We start from the raw sequence: 13,380 nt of genomic DNA on the forward strand, positions 1-13,380 counted from the left end.
GAAATGACAGAAGCCACATTGTACAAATAATTAATACACATAGATGTTGAATGATTGATTTGCAATCAACTACAAACACTCGATGGTAGTTAATTTCAAAACTTCAAAACAAGATACTCCTTCGGGAGCGGAAGAGCCGCACTACTTTTATTTTTCAATTCCCTCCAAAACTCTCCCTTCTCTGACATCTCCTTCCTATCTAGCGGTTACAATAACGTCAGATTTGTGGCAAGGCGAAGAAACCACACGTTGCTGTGCTAGTGGAGATCTTTACTCTTCGCATGCCATCACAAAACTGATACAACAAAGTCCAAAAAAGCAAAATCAAAGCCAACAGGTTCAAAGCATCAAAGGATCATACAACATGCCTACTGGGTGAGAGACATGGTCCTATTGTCCGCCACAGATTCTTGATACTGCCCCAGTAATGTTACAATTGTGACTGAAAATTCTCCTGATATGCTCAGAGATGAACAAACTGGCCAACATTTCATGCTTTGTACATGCAATTTAGCTATTCACTTGAAAAAAGTTTTGCACAACATGCTATTTAGCACTATATTATTAGCGCTATTGTTTCTGTTTGTTGTTTTTATTGCATTTTTTATTTGTTATTTATTTGTTTGCTTGATTATGGAATGTAGTCTGCTGCTCGGAAAGTGAACAGAATAAGAATTTTATTGTGTGGTAAAATAATACAGTACTACACATATGACAATAAAACTCTTGAATATTGAATACATTTACTGAGAAATATTAATATTTTTCATTCGGGCAACAGTTTTTTCGTATAGTAAAATTTCGCTTAAATTAGTTGTTTTTACCGTGCGATTTTTGGGACTCCAAACATTTCTGTAGGGACCCATAGTTTTTTGTTTGTTTTTTTTTTTTTAGCATTTTTTTAGACAACACTTTTCAGAATGAAAACAGAATGAACACTGCTTGTGTCCGCAACTCCCACATCCTCGCCTGAATGAATGAATCCTGAAAGGTATCAGACAATGTCCCACACTACACCTCCCAAAAGTTTCAATAATGTTACAGCCACGCATGGGAATTCAAACACAAAACGTCATCGCCCGGTGACGCGTGGAGTAATGGGACAGCAGTATTAGCTGTAAAGACAACCCCCGCCGCACAAATCTGAAAAGTCAGTCTAAACACGGGCTGGTTAACATACGTATCAGTGTCATATAAAATTAGATCAAAATACAGTAAACCATTTCAAAATCTTTTTAATTTACGCACTTAATTGTAAAAAAAAAAAGAGGTTCAAGAACGGAAGTACGAATAACTCAGATAATGTGTAAACACAAGTGTACTGTGGCTGCATCCAGAATGACCCAAATCCCATTCAAACTCATGTTAAATTGGAGTCAGCATACATGTGCCACCTTCGAAAGCGCCGATTAAACCTCGTTATAATTAAAGTGTCATAGTGCGCTATTTCTGATCATTGCTTGTTGGTACTATACTCTCTTTATCTTCTGAGAGCTGCAACAACAATACTTGTTCAAAGCCAGTTCATTCCACAAATGAAAGTAACACATTCAAAGGTGGTTTAAAAATCCTGGTAGAAAATTTGCGCCGATAAAACTCCAGTCCAATAGGTGGTGGCATCATACCTTAAGTCTGGTTGTCATTGCCAACTTTCAGTCAAGAGGAAGTCGACGTTAAGGCTGCTGCTTCCTGTCGTCGACGCTGTTGTCGGGGTCTTTGACAAACTTCGAAAATGGAAAAAACATTTAGTGAGTGGAAAAAACGGTGTCTCAACAAAGTTGACCTAAGTAGAAAAGGAAATGTGGATGAGGATATTGTGCCTTTAGTGTCTTTGCTAAATGGCTACGAGGAGTATTTCACCACCAGTTCATGCTCCGGGCGGATTACAATAATGGACACGGTGAGCGAGGTGCTGTGATATGATACATTTGTGGATAAGGCTGTTTCACACAGTGATAATGCCACAATTTTCTATCTATTTATGGAGTAAGATCGCTGTCAAAAAGACGTTTTTAGACGTGTTTAACAATTCTTACCAGTATCACTCTAAATTGTGTTGAATTTGAATAGTTTTCGCATGAGTACGACTCTGTGTTGTGTTTACGAAATGAAAACTTGCGATTGCAAGATATTTTGAATACAACTCTCGTTTGCACGACTATGAGCTCGCGAGACACCACTTCACGTTTATGCATGAGTCTCCTCTGGATTCGTGGAGCTGATCCGTTGCATTCGTGGATCCATTTATACTTTATAGTTCACAAGGTGTCAAACTCCGAGGACCTGATCCGGGCCCTCCACATTATTTTATGTGGACCACCTAATGCACATTTGTCTTAAGTTTCTGGCTAAAATACCAAACTTGTAAGTTGTCTTTAACTTTTAAAACATTTGAAGGGGAAACAACAGCCATGTTTCGTTCCCAATCGCTCTTTTGAACTGTTTTACAGGCTTCTGATTTTAAAATTACAAAAGTGTTTGAGGAACATTAAAATGAATTTGATTTGACAGTCTTTCTGGCCCTCTTACAGAAACTATAACTACAATGTGGCCCATGATAAAAAGGAATTTGACATCCCTGAACGGATTGTTCCGTTGTGCAAAAATACCAAAATACAAAATACAGTTATGTATGTAAGGACAGTTCTATTTCGCTCTAGAAAATGGATGGATAAATGGATGAATGGATGGATGGGGATTTTAGAACTGTTCACCTAAGATGACGACTTGTAAAATTGCTAGTAAAACACAGATAACTCGTGCATATATTCACAGCCCTGCCTCCAAAAAGAACAAACAAAAAAACAGCTCCAACTGACCACAGCATCGACAGAAATCCCCACTGTTGGTCTGACAGTGAGGAAAACACATTATAAAAATCATATTTTATTTTATTTAAACGTCCAATGACTGTCAAGGCCAGGGTTTGTTAAACCACATGTAGCGCTGGGTTGTGCGCCAGATTTTTATTTTATTCATTCTTCATGGTCACTTCAGCAGGCCTGTGAAAACATTGTGTGAGGTTATGTGACTGCCTGCTACAGTTTGTTTGCTAAGATAGTCAGCAGTCACTGTTTACATTGGACTTATTAAACAGCGCTGGATTGACAGTGTTGCAGACAAATGTTAAAAAAAGTGTAATTTAAACTGTGTAATTTAATTTAATGTGATGGAGTAAATGTACCATTCTTAATTTTTGCTCAGGTGAAAAAAAAAAAAGTCAAATCTATCCAAGAAGTTACTTGAGTTACAGTAAATGTTTGTGTCATTTGCTCATTTTCTCACTATAGCATCATGTAAACCTGACAAATAACACAAAATAGAAATGTGAACAATCTGTCACTTCCTAGTTTTCAGAGTTTTTATAGGCAATGTTTATTCTCCTCAGATGATAGATATTGTTGCCGGTGAGCTGAATGATCTCGATCTTGGTCTTGAAGAATTAACGGTTCAGTCTGCTCAAGCAAAAGTAAATTCAACTGCCTCTAAATCTTTGGTTTTACAATCTGATCTTTCCTCCCCCCTTCTTTTGGTTATTATCTGTTCTAGGCTCCCGAAAGCGGTGGTGTAAAGAAGAAGAACCTTGTGTGGCTGTTTGTCTCGCATACAAAATGCCAATTTAAAGACGTGGTGACAATATTTCTCATTAACCTATTCACTAACTAAATGATGTCAATGTTTGAATATTTGCACATACCACCCCATTACTTTATGGTTTGACTTTTCAGATGTCTGCTCTGGCCAGCTCATGTGGAAGTGCTGTGCTAAAGTTCGAGCCATTTGTGCTCCATGTTCAGTGTAGGACACTAAATGATGCGCAGTTAATGGTGAGTGAAACGGCTTCACTGAAATCCCGCCACTCACCGTGTGGCTGCTGCGTCTTCTTCATTCTTCTTTTTTCCAAAGAAGTCTCGACATGACCTCTTTTCAATTGTCAAGCCCTTTGAGACTTTGGTGATTTAGGGCTATACAAATAAAATTTGATTGATTGATTGATTCTTCATGACGTCGTTCTAAAGCCGACCGCCGTGACAAAATGGCAACAACAAAAAAGCTTATCGTTGTAGCCGTCAGTAATGGGAGTCCGAAGCGGAGTGAATGAACAAAATGACATGAACTAGTGTTGCCAACAAAGGAAAAAAACTTGTCAAGAGAGCACACACATTAACAACCATTTCCCCTATTAAAGCGATCCCCCCTCGGGAAACTACTCCTAACTGTTGTTTTTACTTTTACATGGCCATTATGGGGATGTTATGAAGGGCCTGCCATTATCTTAAGGCCGTTCGCAAGTTATGTTTATCTGCTCGGGTGGGGCGGTGCTGAGAGCTCAGCATAAAGAAGACATTTTTGGAAATGCCCCAATGAATGAAAATAACACTGGGTTGTTTAGGTTGAGAAATAAATACCATAAGATGGGTAAGAGCTTCAAAAAGTAGAATTTCTCTGTCATGAATTCATCAGCTATGCCACTGTGTAATTGATTGCATAGAAGATGTATATCCCCGCCTTCCCCGGAACGTGGGAGAAATTCTGCTGGTGCTGGGAGTTGAAGCTCCATCTGACAAGGGCCTCTGCCAGACGGTCCCAGCAGAACCTAACAAAATGTTTGGGTCTGCGAGGTCTGATCGGCAACCTCCTCCACCATCAGAGCCAACACACCACCAGGTGGTGTGATGACAGCTCCATAAATTGTCTTTAGGTGTGATTGGGTGTGTGAATGGTTGGCAAGCAGTTCAGGGTGCCTGAAGTCAGCTGGGATATGCACCAGCATGCCTGCTACGCTTGTGAGGATAAATGGCTCTAGAAGATGGATGGATGGATATTTCACCGTGGAAAGTTTAATATATCACGATTATAGGCACTTAAAAAACTGTCATCATAGGATCCATAGAATGGTTCAGCCAGGTTAACAAACAAATATATGATTAACTTTGTTTTGATTTCAAAGATTACTTTCTACTTTATTTACATTTGTCTCCTTTTCTGTGATTTAGCTTTCAGCAGCTGTCCAGTCTGGCTTTAGGAACTCTGGTATCACTTTGAGCAAGACCAGAAAGATCATCACGGTACTGTAAACTCTAAATAAAACTACACAACAGTTTTTTTTTTTTTTTTTTACCCTGCACTGCAACAATATAGTTAGCCTTTCATGCTACTACATTATTGAAAACTGTATTGCAACACACTGGTCTGTGCGAAGAGCCATTTCAAAACTGACTTTTGAAATGGCATCACCACTGCACGCGTCTTAATTTTTTTTTTTTTCTTACAATCCTTGAAAAGCCAACAGACTAGTCATTCACGGAAGTGAGTTTCCATTGATTAATGTAATCGGGACTAACCGCGTGAGTAATGTTAGACTTTTTTTGCTGCTGTTTCTTGTGTATTTGCTTGTGAAGGTGAATATTCAGCAGGCTTGTTTAAAGCGCACTTCATTGACCACTGGAAAACATGCTAATGCATCTGTTTGGCGAGATGGCAGACACTGGATGACGCTGCCCTGCTCAGAGGGCATGAGAAACTATTAAAACTGAATGAATAGCTGGTTCCATGCATTTTTTCATCCTAAATGAATAAAACATTTCAGTTCCGCTCGCAAACCATGTCGCAGGTATGGAGAAAGACCAAAAAAAAAAAAAGTTGTCAGCGACATTTGTGTTTACTATACTGAAATTTGTATTTGCACTTCAAATTATTTACTTAGCAGTGACATTTGCACAAAACAGTGAATAAGTTGTTGTTTTCATGTGAAAACATTTTCAAATATAACAATAAAAACATTATTAATAATCATCCCAGCTGCACTTACATAGTGTAACTTAGAAAAAAAATGTATTGGGAAGGTGATGGTGGCTGGATCATTTATGTGTATACCAGGTACAGGACGGTGTAATGGTCAGAATACTGGTAAGTAGGTTGCTGGTGTTGAGTTTATTTAGTCAGGTTTGGGATGGTAGTTTACAGATGATGGATGGCCAACAATAAATACTAGATAAAAGAGACTAGCTGAAGATACAGACGGAGGGGTTAGCTGTAGATACAGATGCAGGTGGTAGATAACTGAAATATCAAAATAAGTAAACGCGTGATATTGAAATGATGTATTTCATAAAAGCAAGTGAGACACTTATCAATGAAACACAATACAGTGAACCCTCGCTACTTCGCGGATTAGCCACATTGCAGATTTTTTTTCCATTACGCAGATTCGCGACTTCAAGGAGTTTTGTTTTTCATTACATATTGAACTTTTGCAATAGCTCCCAAGCGTGCTGTTCCCACAAAGGCTTGTACTGAGCCTAAACACGATCAAAAAATGATGACAATTGTTGAGAAGGTGATACTTCTCGAAGAGAGGTTAGGTGGACGTGGCCCGCCATTTGGGAGTGAACGAATATACCGTTCGCTACATTAAGGACGAGGCAAAGAGTAGAAGACGGCTGCCATCACCTTTGGCAATTCAGCGAAGCCAGTTGTTACGGCTTGTAATAAAATCATCGCCCGTATGGAAGCTGCTTTAGCAATCTTGATTGCCGACTGCCGACAGAAAAAGCCCTTTCTTTTGAAGTTTCGCGCAGATGCGGTCATATTAGTAGCGGCCTGGACGTTGAATTAAATTCTAATCTGTACATGATGTCTTACCTAGATTTCTTTTATAATAAAATGGTATTTCAAGTGTAAACTCTCCATTGTAATAATCTTTAATCATGTACAGATTAGACATTAATTCAGTGTGCGGGCCGCTGCTAATATGACCGTAGCTGCGCGAAACTTGAAAAGAAAAGGGGAACAGTTCTGTTGTAAATTCCTCGTTGCCGCTGGGTTGATGTGAAAGCTGTGATTGCAGACGTGTGTGTGTGTGTGTAAGCAGGGGCAGGTCCTTTGTGTGCTCTGGTTGGAGCGGGCATGTTACGGGACAGCTAAACCGGGCCCTAATGGCATTGAGCGAGGGGCTTGTTTACATTGTATTGGCGGGCGTTGACGGCGCGAGCATGAATAGAAATACGATTCGGTTTATTGTTTTGGAGTTGCCATGTTCAGTTGTGAAGTTGTAAGCAAAATAAAAGCCACGTTTTTGAGCCATATGAGTCCGACTGCTCTTTGATCTGACCTGATTTGTGGATGAGGTGCTCCAGCGCAGCCTACGCAGTCTCTCGCTCTCACTCTCCCTTCCTCCCTCTCCCCCTCTCTCTCCCCCTCCCTCCCTTTCTCCCTCCCCAAGAAGTTCACTACTTTACAGTGTATAAGGTTTAATAATTTAAGATTTAAGTAAATATGTGTACTGCAGTAATATTTGTCTTAAATAATATGTATAGAATGAAGACTTTTCTCCCTCAAAATCAATTCAAATGTTTTTTTTGTTTGTTTTTTTTGCATGTGTTGGACAACAATCATTCCCAAACAGTAAATTTCCACATTAAATTTTCATTGTCCATCGTTGGTGTCAGTAATCTTTTGATTTCTTTTCTTTTTTCTCCTTTTCCTTGTATTCTGTCCATTTTATCCATTTGCCTTTGAACTCATCCACCGTTCGACAGTCAGTGGTTCCATTTTATACCCTATTCTTTACTTGCTGTCAAAAGCACCTTAACAAGGTATTCATCTTCCTTTTGCAATATGTCCTGTGTAAAATTCCCTAAATATTGTACCTTGCAAGTAAATACCTTTCATGTTTTTGAGATCTTATAACTGAATATAGTAGTTGGGGTACACCATATTTGGTCCCAGTACTCCTGCACCCCTGGGCAGGACCAGAAGATATGTGCGTGGTCTATGTCCGAACATCCACATGCTCTCCAACATGATTGCTGGGACCCCACCACTCCTTTCCTTATTTTTGGGGTAATAAAATAGCGAACCCAATTTTTCCAATTAAATATCCCTCCAACTCCTCGAACTAGTAGATGAGCACTGCGTTTTACAAATATTCCACCATTCTGCCTCTGTTATTTGCAATTGTAACTTTTTTTCCCATCTTTCTTTGGTGTACATAGATGAATGTGTTTTACATGACATTAAACTTTTATACATGTCTGAAATTGCTTTAATTTTTTTCCCTTCATAAGCTTTCTTAAATATCTCTATAATATTATGTTGTGTGGGGCATTTGACTTCTTTCTCAAAGTAGTCCTTTAACTGCAAATAACGATAGTGGTCGTGTTCTTGCAGCCCAAATCTATCCTTTATTTTCAAAAAAACTCTGCAGCCTACCCTGCAGCAACTATGGTGCTCATTGAGGTTCGAAAATGCCACTTTTGCATGCATACTGCAATAACAAATAGTGGACTCATACTGAAGGCCTTCTGGGATGCGCTTAAATATTTACATGGTCTATAGGGATCTTTAGCGGCCAACAACAATGATACAAGTTGCGACGTGAGCGACTACACGATTTGTGTGTGTGTGTGTGTGTGTGTGGGGGGGGGGGGGTCGTATAGTTGGGGAATTACAATAGTTTAATTTTAGATTTGTATGGTTTATTTTTTTTTCGAACCAAGTTCTCATGATTTTAATCTCTTGTATTTGATTTCTCTAGGCAATTCGCTGTACCCATAGCCTGGAGGTTCCGCTTACTAACCAAGGCAAGCTTTTGGTTTCACATGAATATATAGAATTCTTAATTGGAATGACCAATCAAAAGATGGAGGAGAATTTAAGACGAATTGGAAGGTGAGTACGGTATTTGGCTAAGCTAGCTGTTAGGGTTGGGCACTGAGGATCAGGAATGAAATGGAACCGGGACTGTCATGGCCCTTCTGGAATTGTTTAGATTTGGTGCTTTCGATCCCTAGTAGGTCGTGTGGAAAAGGCGTGAACAATAGAAGACCGTGTGTGCATGACTCGTATCCCCTTCCGCCTGGTCTCCACTGGGCGCCAGGATCACGCAGGCCTTGGCAGCGATATAAGATATGCGCGGGGCCCTTCTCGTGGATCCCCGGTTACAGACTCAATATGGCCGTGGTTGGTAATCTTGTCCAGCCCAACAAGTGTAACTGCTGCGTGCTTAGGGATGAGTATCGGCGCACGTATGTGTGGTTTCTCTCTAAGGTAGCACCTCTTTGTCGCGCACCCGGCCACGTTGAGCACGGCATAGCTGGCTCTCACTTGCCACTTTTCTTGGCCGGCGTTGGGAACGTGCGAGCAGCGGGCTCAGCTTGCTGGCGTGGGTAGGTGCACAGCAAGAGAGGAGTTGCACATGCACAGTCTTCCATCGTCCGGGCTTCTTCCATCCAGCTAACTAAGAACCGAAATTTTCACAATATTTATATTTTACATCTGACGCACCCAGTAGATTGGTCTTTTTTTTTTTTTATGAAGTGCCACCACATTTTTGATCTATGTCAGACTTTCATCATTGGCACAACTTGTAAGTATGGAAATAGCCGGCGCATAGCACACGTTTCCTCTTAGTTCTACTTAGCTTGTGTGACGTTTCTGTCGCTGCATCTGCACCGCGTGCCTTGCGCTAGGTCTCAAAAGGAAGTACCGAACTAGTCAATTCTTGACGGATCCCGGAGAACTGACATGTTAGTCTCGGTCCCCAACCCTATGCATATCTGGACTCAAAGTGAGAGTCAGCTAAATACGTGTAACAAGTGTAACTGGAACTAAAACGGAGTCAACACTTAAATGTATATACAGTACACATTCTTTTATAAATGTATATACACGGATAATACTTTTAAATTAGCATACGCTAATTAGGTCCAGCCTAAGAAGATGTTTCTTTGCTTTCCTTCTAAATGTGGCTTTGTGTTCATCATATACTGTACTTAATTTTTATAAAGGATAACACTAGTGGAGCCCATCCACTGGCTATCAGTAGTGTGCTTTATTTTCTTAGGGTTTTCAAAAATAAGACATTTGTTACTGGTTAAAAATAGTCCTTTGCGTAACTCATAGTAAAGTTCACAAACAGTAAAAAGTTCATTAAATCAAACAAAGAAGTCAATGAGTCCAAATATTGGTTAGCTATATTTATATTTATTATAGCTATATTTATTCATATAATTGAGATAGGAAAACAATGGAAACTGGAATAAAATGGAATAATTGGAACCAAAATCTCAACTATGCCCAACCCTAATAAGTTACCTTTGCCGAAGTGGAGTTTTCTGAATGGAAAGGAAAATGTATACACAGTAACTTCTACTTCCCAGGTTTTACCAGAGCATCTTGACAACTGTGATGAAAAACACACACCAAAAACTAATGGACAAAGAAGAGATGTCTGTGATGAAGAAGAGAAAATTAATTGCGTCTGAGCAGACGCAAAGACTAAGAAGTCTAACTGAGGATTCCCACAGCAATGGGAGCAGTAGGATAAAAGAAGTGGATAATGATTTGAATCTAGCTCAATGTTTTATTGGTTTTCTCTAAGGCCCATTTCAGGATGTCTATGCTTTTCATTTACACTGTAGACCTGTGAGAGATGCAAGAACAATATTTCAACAATATTCTTGATCAATGAAATCCATAAATTGTTTTCCACAGTGTTGGGAGCAACTCATTATTTATCATCACAACTCATTAATATTATTACTGTATTGCTGCATTACTTTTTGCTCTAATCCGGTAGTGTAAGAAATTACACATGGAAAGATAGTAATATGTTACTCGGTACAAATAACAATAAAGCACGTTTCAATGCATTTTTACCTGAAAGTAACTTTTTTGCTTGATAATTGTTGCTATTTGCAGTCAGTAGAGTGCAATATTTAGTTCACCAAGTCATTTATCTAAAATGTGTGCTAAATTTGTCATAAATATTTAAAAGAAAAGCTAAAGTTAGAAGCCGTTTTGAGATCCAGAGCCGTCTCTTTTCACTGAGCAGATCCAAATGAACTGGCTCACCGTAAAGAGACGAAAATCCCACCACTATTTGAACAACAATATAAGGAGCATCTTGATAAAGAGAATTTATTACATCCCATGCAATGGTTTTTGTGCATACCACCTAACCAAAACAGACTGTTGTTACTTCCTTAAGGTAATCAGGGAGAAGCTCAACAAACAAGAGTTGTACAATTTGTCTTCCTGGGCCTGCGTAAGGCATTCAACACTAAGTCATTTCATCGTCATCTCTAATCTTAGCAAATTCAGGCTCCCAGATAACACACTTACTTGGCTGCAATCTTATCTAACCAATTGTTCTCAGTGTTAAAATTAACAACAAATTGTCTGGCTTCCAACCATGTAGTATGCGGGTGCCGCAAGGATCGATCCTCTGCCCTTTTTTTTTTTTTTTTTTTTTTTTTAGTATTTATATCAATGACCTCCCCACAGTCTGTGACAATGTTGAAATAATAATGTACGCAGACAACGCAGTTTTATTTACACATGGAAAAAATCAGGAAGTTGCAGCTAAATTGTGTGAAGCTATTGAACACAGACAAGACAGTGAACATGTATTTTTACAAAGAGCATATCCTAAGCATATGCATATTCTAACATATCTGTGAAAGGACAAATGATAAAAACAGCTAATGAAGTTAAATACCTTGGGGTCACTCTTGACTTAAACCTGAGCTTTAAAACACGTTAAAAATGTCTCACATTTTGAAATTTAACGTCACATCAAGAGCGCTCTTAACAACTGCAGCAGTCATAATGTACCCGAATGCAATGATCCTCTATTACATAAGATACTGCATACCTTGTTGGCCACAGGCCAACCTAACCATTGTGAAGCCTATCAAGTCCCTGAAAGGACAGGCCCTGAAAATATTGGACAAAAAACCAAGACATTACCGCCACTGCAATATACTTTTTATCCTTTTCATATGTGTGTCTAGTTCACAAAATTCTTAATATTGCCCCACCTCCATTGAAACCATGTGAGCATTAAGAACATGAGCATTAAGGTCTGAAGCGAGTGGGGACTGTAAGACGCAGTGAAGATTCTCTGCTTTGGAACAATTCTCTTTCTCAGTTAAGCCCATCAGAGAATGGAACAAACTTCCGAATGAAGCGGAAAACCAATGTCAATCAATCAATCAATCAATCAAATTTTATTTACAACACAAAAACTTCTGTCTCATGTCAAAAAGATGGCTCTTGAGCAATCAATGTTGCAAACATTAAGCCGTGCTATGTGATTTTCTGCCAACATCGGTATCCATCCATCCTCTGTTGCTACTTGCTAACATTGGCAATTTTTACCAGGAACATATTTTTAGATTGTTTACGATAACACATTTTTAGTGTCACATTTACATTAGGAATATGGATTTATATTGTATATATGAGTATATAACATGAAGCCCGGCACTTTTTATTATGAATGTAATTTTGACTGTCTATGTGTTATGTGTATGTGATAGAAGTCCTGTGTGTCATTGTTGTGTCTTTTGTTGTAAAATAGCGACTCCCTAAATCTGGTGTAGCCGTATTTCCATTGTGAACAATGTCACTGCACGTTGTCCATTAAATAAAATAAATTACAAATTACTATTCCATCAGTAAGAGCGCACCCTGGAAGAGAGCACTAAACCACTTTTACAGAGATTATAAGGATGAATTGCTAATAAATTAACGTTTTTTTTCCCCACACTATAAGGCGCACCGGATTAGAAGGCGCACCCTCAGTGACATTTTAAAACTTTTAAAACATTTTTTTTCTCATATTTTGCTGCTGCGGCTTGTATACCAGTGCGCCTTATAGTCCGGAAAATACGATATATATGTATGAATAGGGCCGATACCACTGAACAGTTTGAGGGGTTGAAAGTAAAGATACAGTGGACACCCGTGTTACAACGATTTATGTTATTTTCATGTTGCGACGTGGAATACTAAGTTTTTTCATCCCCTCTTTATATTTTCCCGGTTGTGCGGTCAAAACAACTGTCATGACCCTAGGGGCTTGGCTGTATTTGTGTTGTTTTGCCTCCATCTGCTGGCATTTTTAGGTAGTTGCACTTATTTACTATTGGCGTCTGACTGCTTCCATGCAATGTGTGACGACAATGCTGGTCTGCGTCTCCTCACGGAGATGGTGGTCTGCTATTGGTCAGCCTCACTTGTGTAAAATGGCGGAACGGTAAAGCGTTGTTCGATTGTGAGTGATTACAAAATCGTATTTACAGTGCATTTTACAGCTTAAATCAAAGTTGAAAAGGTTTGCCATGGGTCTCAAGATTGCTATTGATGTTAAAGAGAGAAGTAAGATGATGATTTATGTGGAAACGATGCTGGAGATAATCCTTATTAGGGAATATGGGCATAACAAACAGCACTCAAAGGTATATAAATCCTTTCTGTATTTTTTATTTAAGATGTTTTCTGATTGTATACATGTATATCATATATATACGTAGCACTTACTATACTATTTTGGTACCAATTTTTAATATGAATTTACAATTTTGATGTTTT

At 38.9% G+C, this 13,380-nt stretch overlaps 1 protein-coding gene across 2 annotated transcripts; it reads left to right on the plus strand.

The window, feature by feature from the left end:
- The first annotated feature begins 1,665 nt into the window (after positions 1-1,665).
- tyw3 (tRNA-yW synthesizing protein 3 homolog (S. cerevisiae)) lies at positions 1,666-10,668 on the plus strand. Of its 2 annotated transcripts, none has more exons than XM_088428729.1 (6): positions 1,666-1,909; positions 3,550-3,630; positions 3,729-3,827; positions 4,998-5,069; positions 8,540-8,673; positions 10,164-10,668. In XM_088428729.1, the coding sequence occupies exons 1-6, from the start codon at positions 1,733-1,735 to the stop codon at positions 10,381-10,383; spliced, it is 783 nt and encodes a 260-aa protein (XP_088284855.1). In that variant the 5' UTR covers positions 1,666-1,732; the 3' UTR covers positions 10,384-10,668. The 2 variants fall into 2 exon arrangements, with proteins under 2 accessions (XP_088284855.1, XP_088284856.1); XM_088428730.1 differs by having other exon boundaries at positions 1,666-1,900.
- The last annotated feature ends 2,712 nt before the right edge of the window (positions 10,669-13,380 follow it).

The sequence above is a fragment of the Hippichthys cyanospilos genome, chromosome 12, assembly GCF_059441005.1.
Source record: "Hippichthys cyanospilos isolate Australia breed blue-spotted pipefish chromosome 12, RoL_Hcya_1.0, whole genome shotgun sequence".
In the NCBI taxonomy this organism is placed as follows: domain Eukaryota; kingdom Metazoa; phylum Chordata; class Actinopteri; order Syngnathiformes; family Syngnathidae; genus Hippichthys; species Hippichthys cyanospilos.

What these genes read in the sequence shown, in the direction of transcription:
- tyw3 (XM_088428729.1), top strand. Translation starts at nt 1,733, where the DNA reads ATGGAAAAAACATTTAGTGAGTGGAAAAAACGGTGTCTCAACAAAGTT. An exon ending in TAAATGATGCGCAGTTAATG is followed by an intron (nt 3,828 to 4,997) that starts GTGAGTGAAACG and finishes TCTGTGATTTAG; the next exon opens with CTTTCAGCAGCTGTCCAGTC. An exon ending in AATTTAAGACGAATTGGAAG is followed by an intron (nt 8,674 to 10,163) that starts GTGAGTACGGTA and finishes TCTACTTCCCAG; the next exon opens with GTTTTACCAGAGCATCTTGA.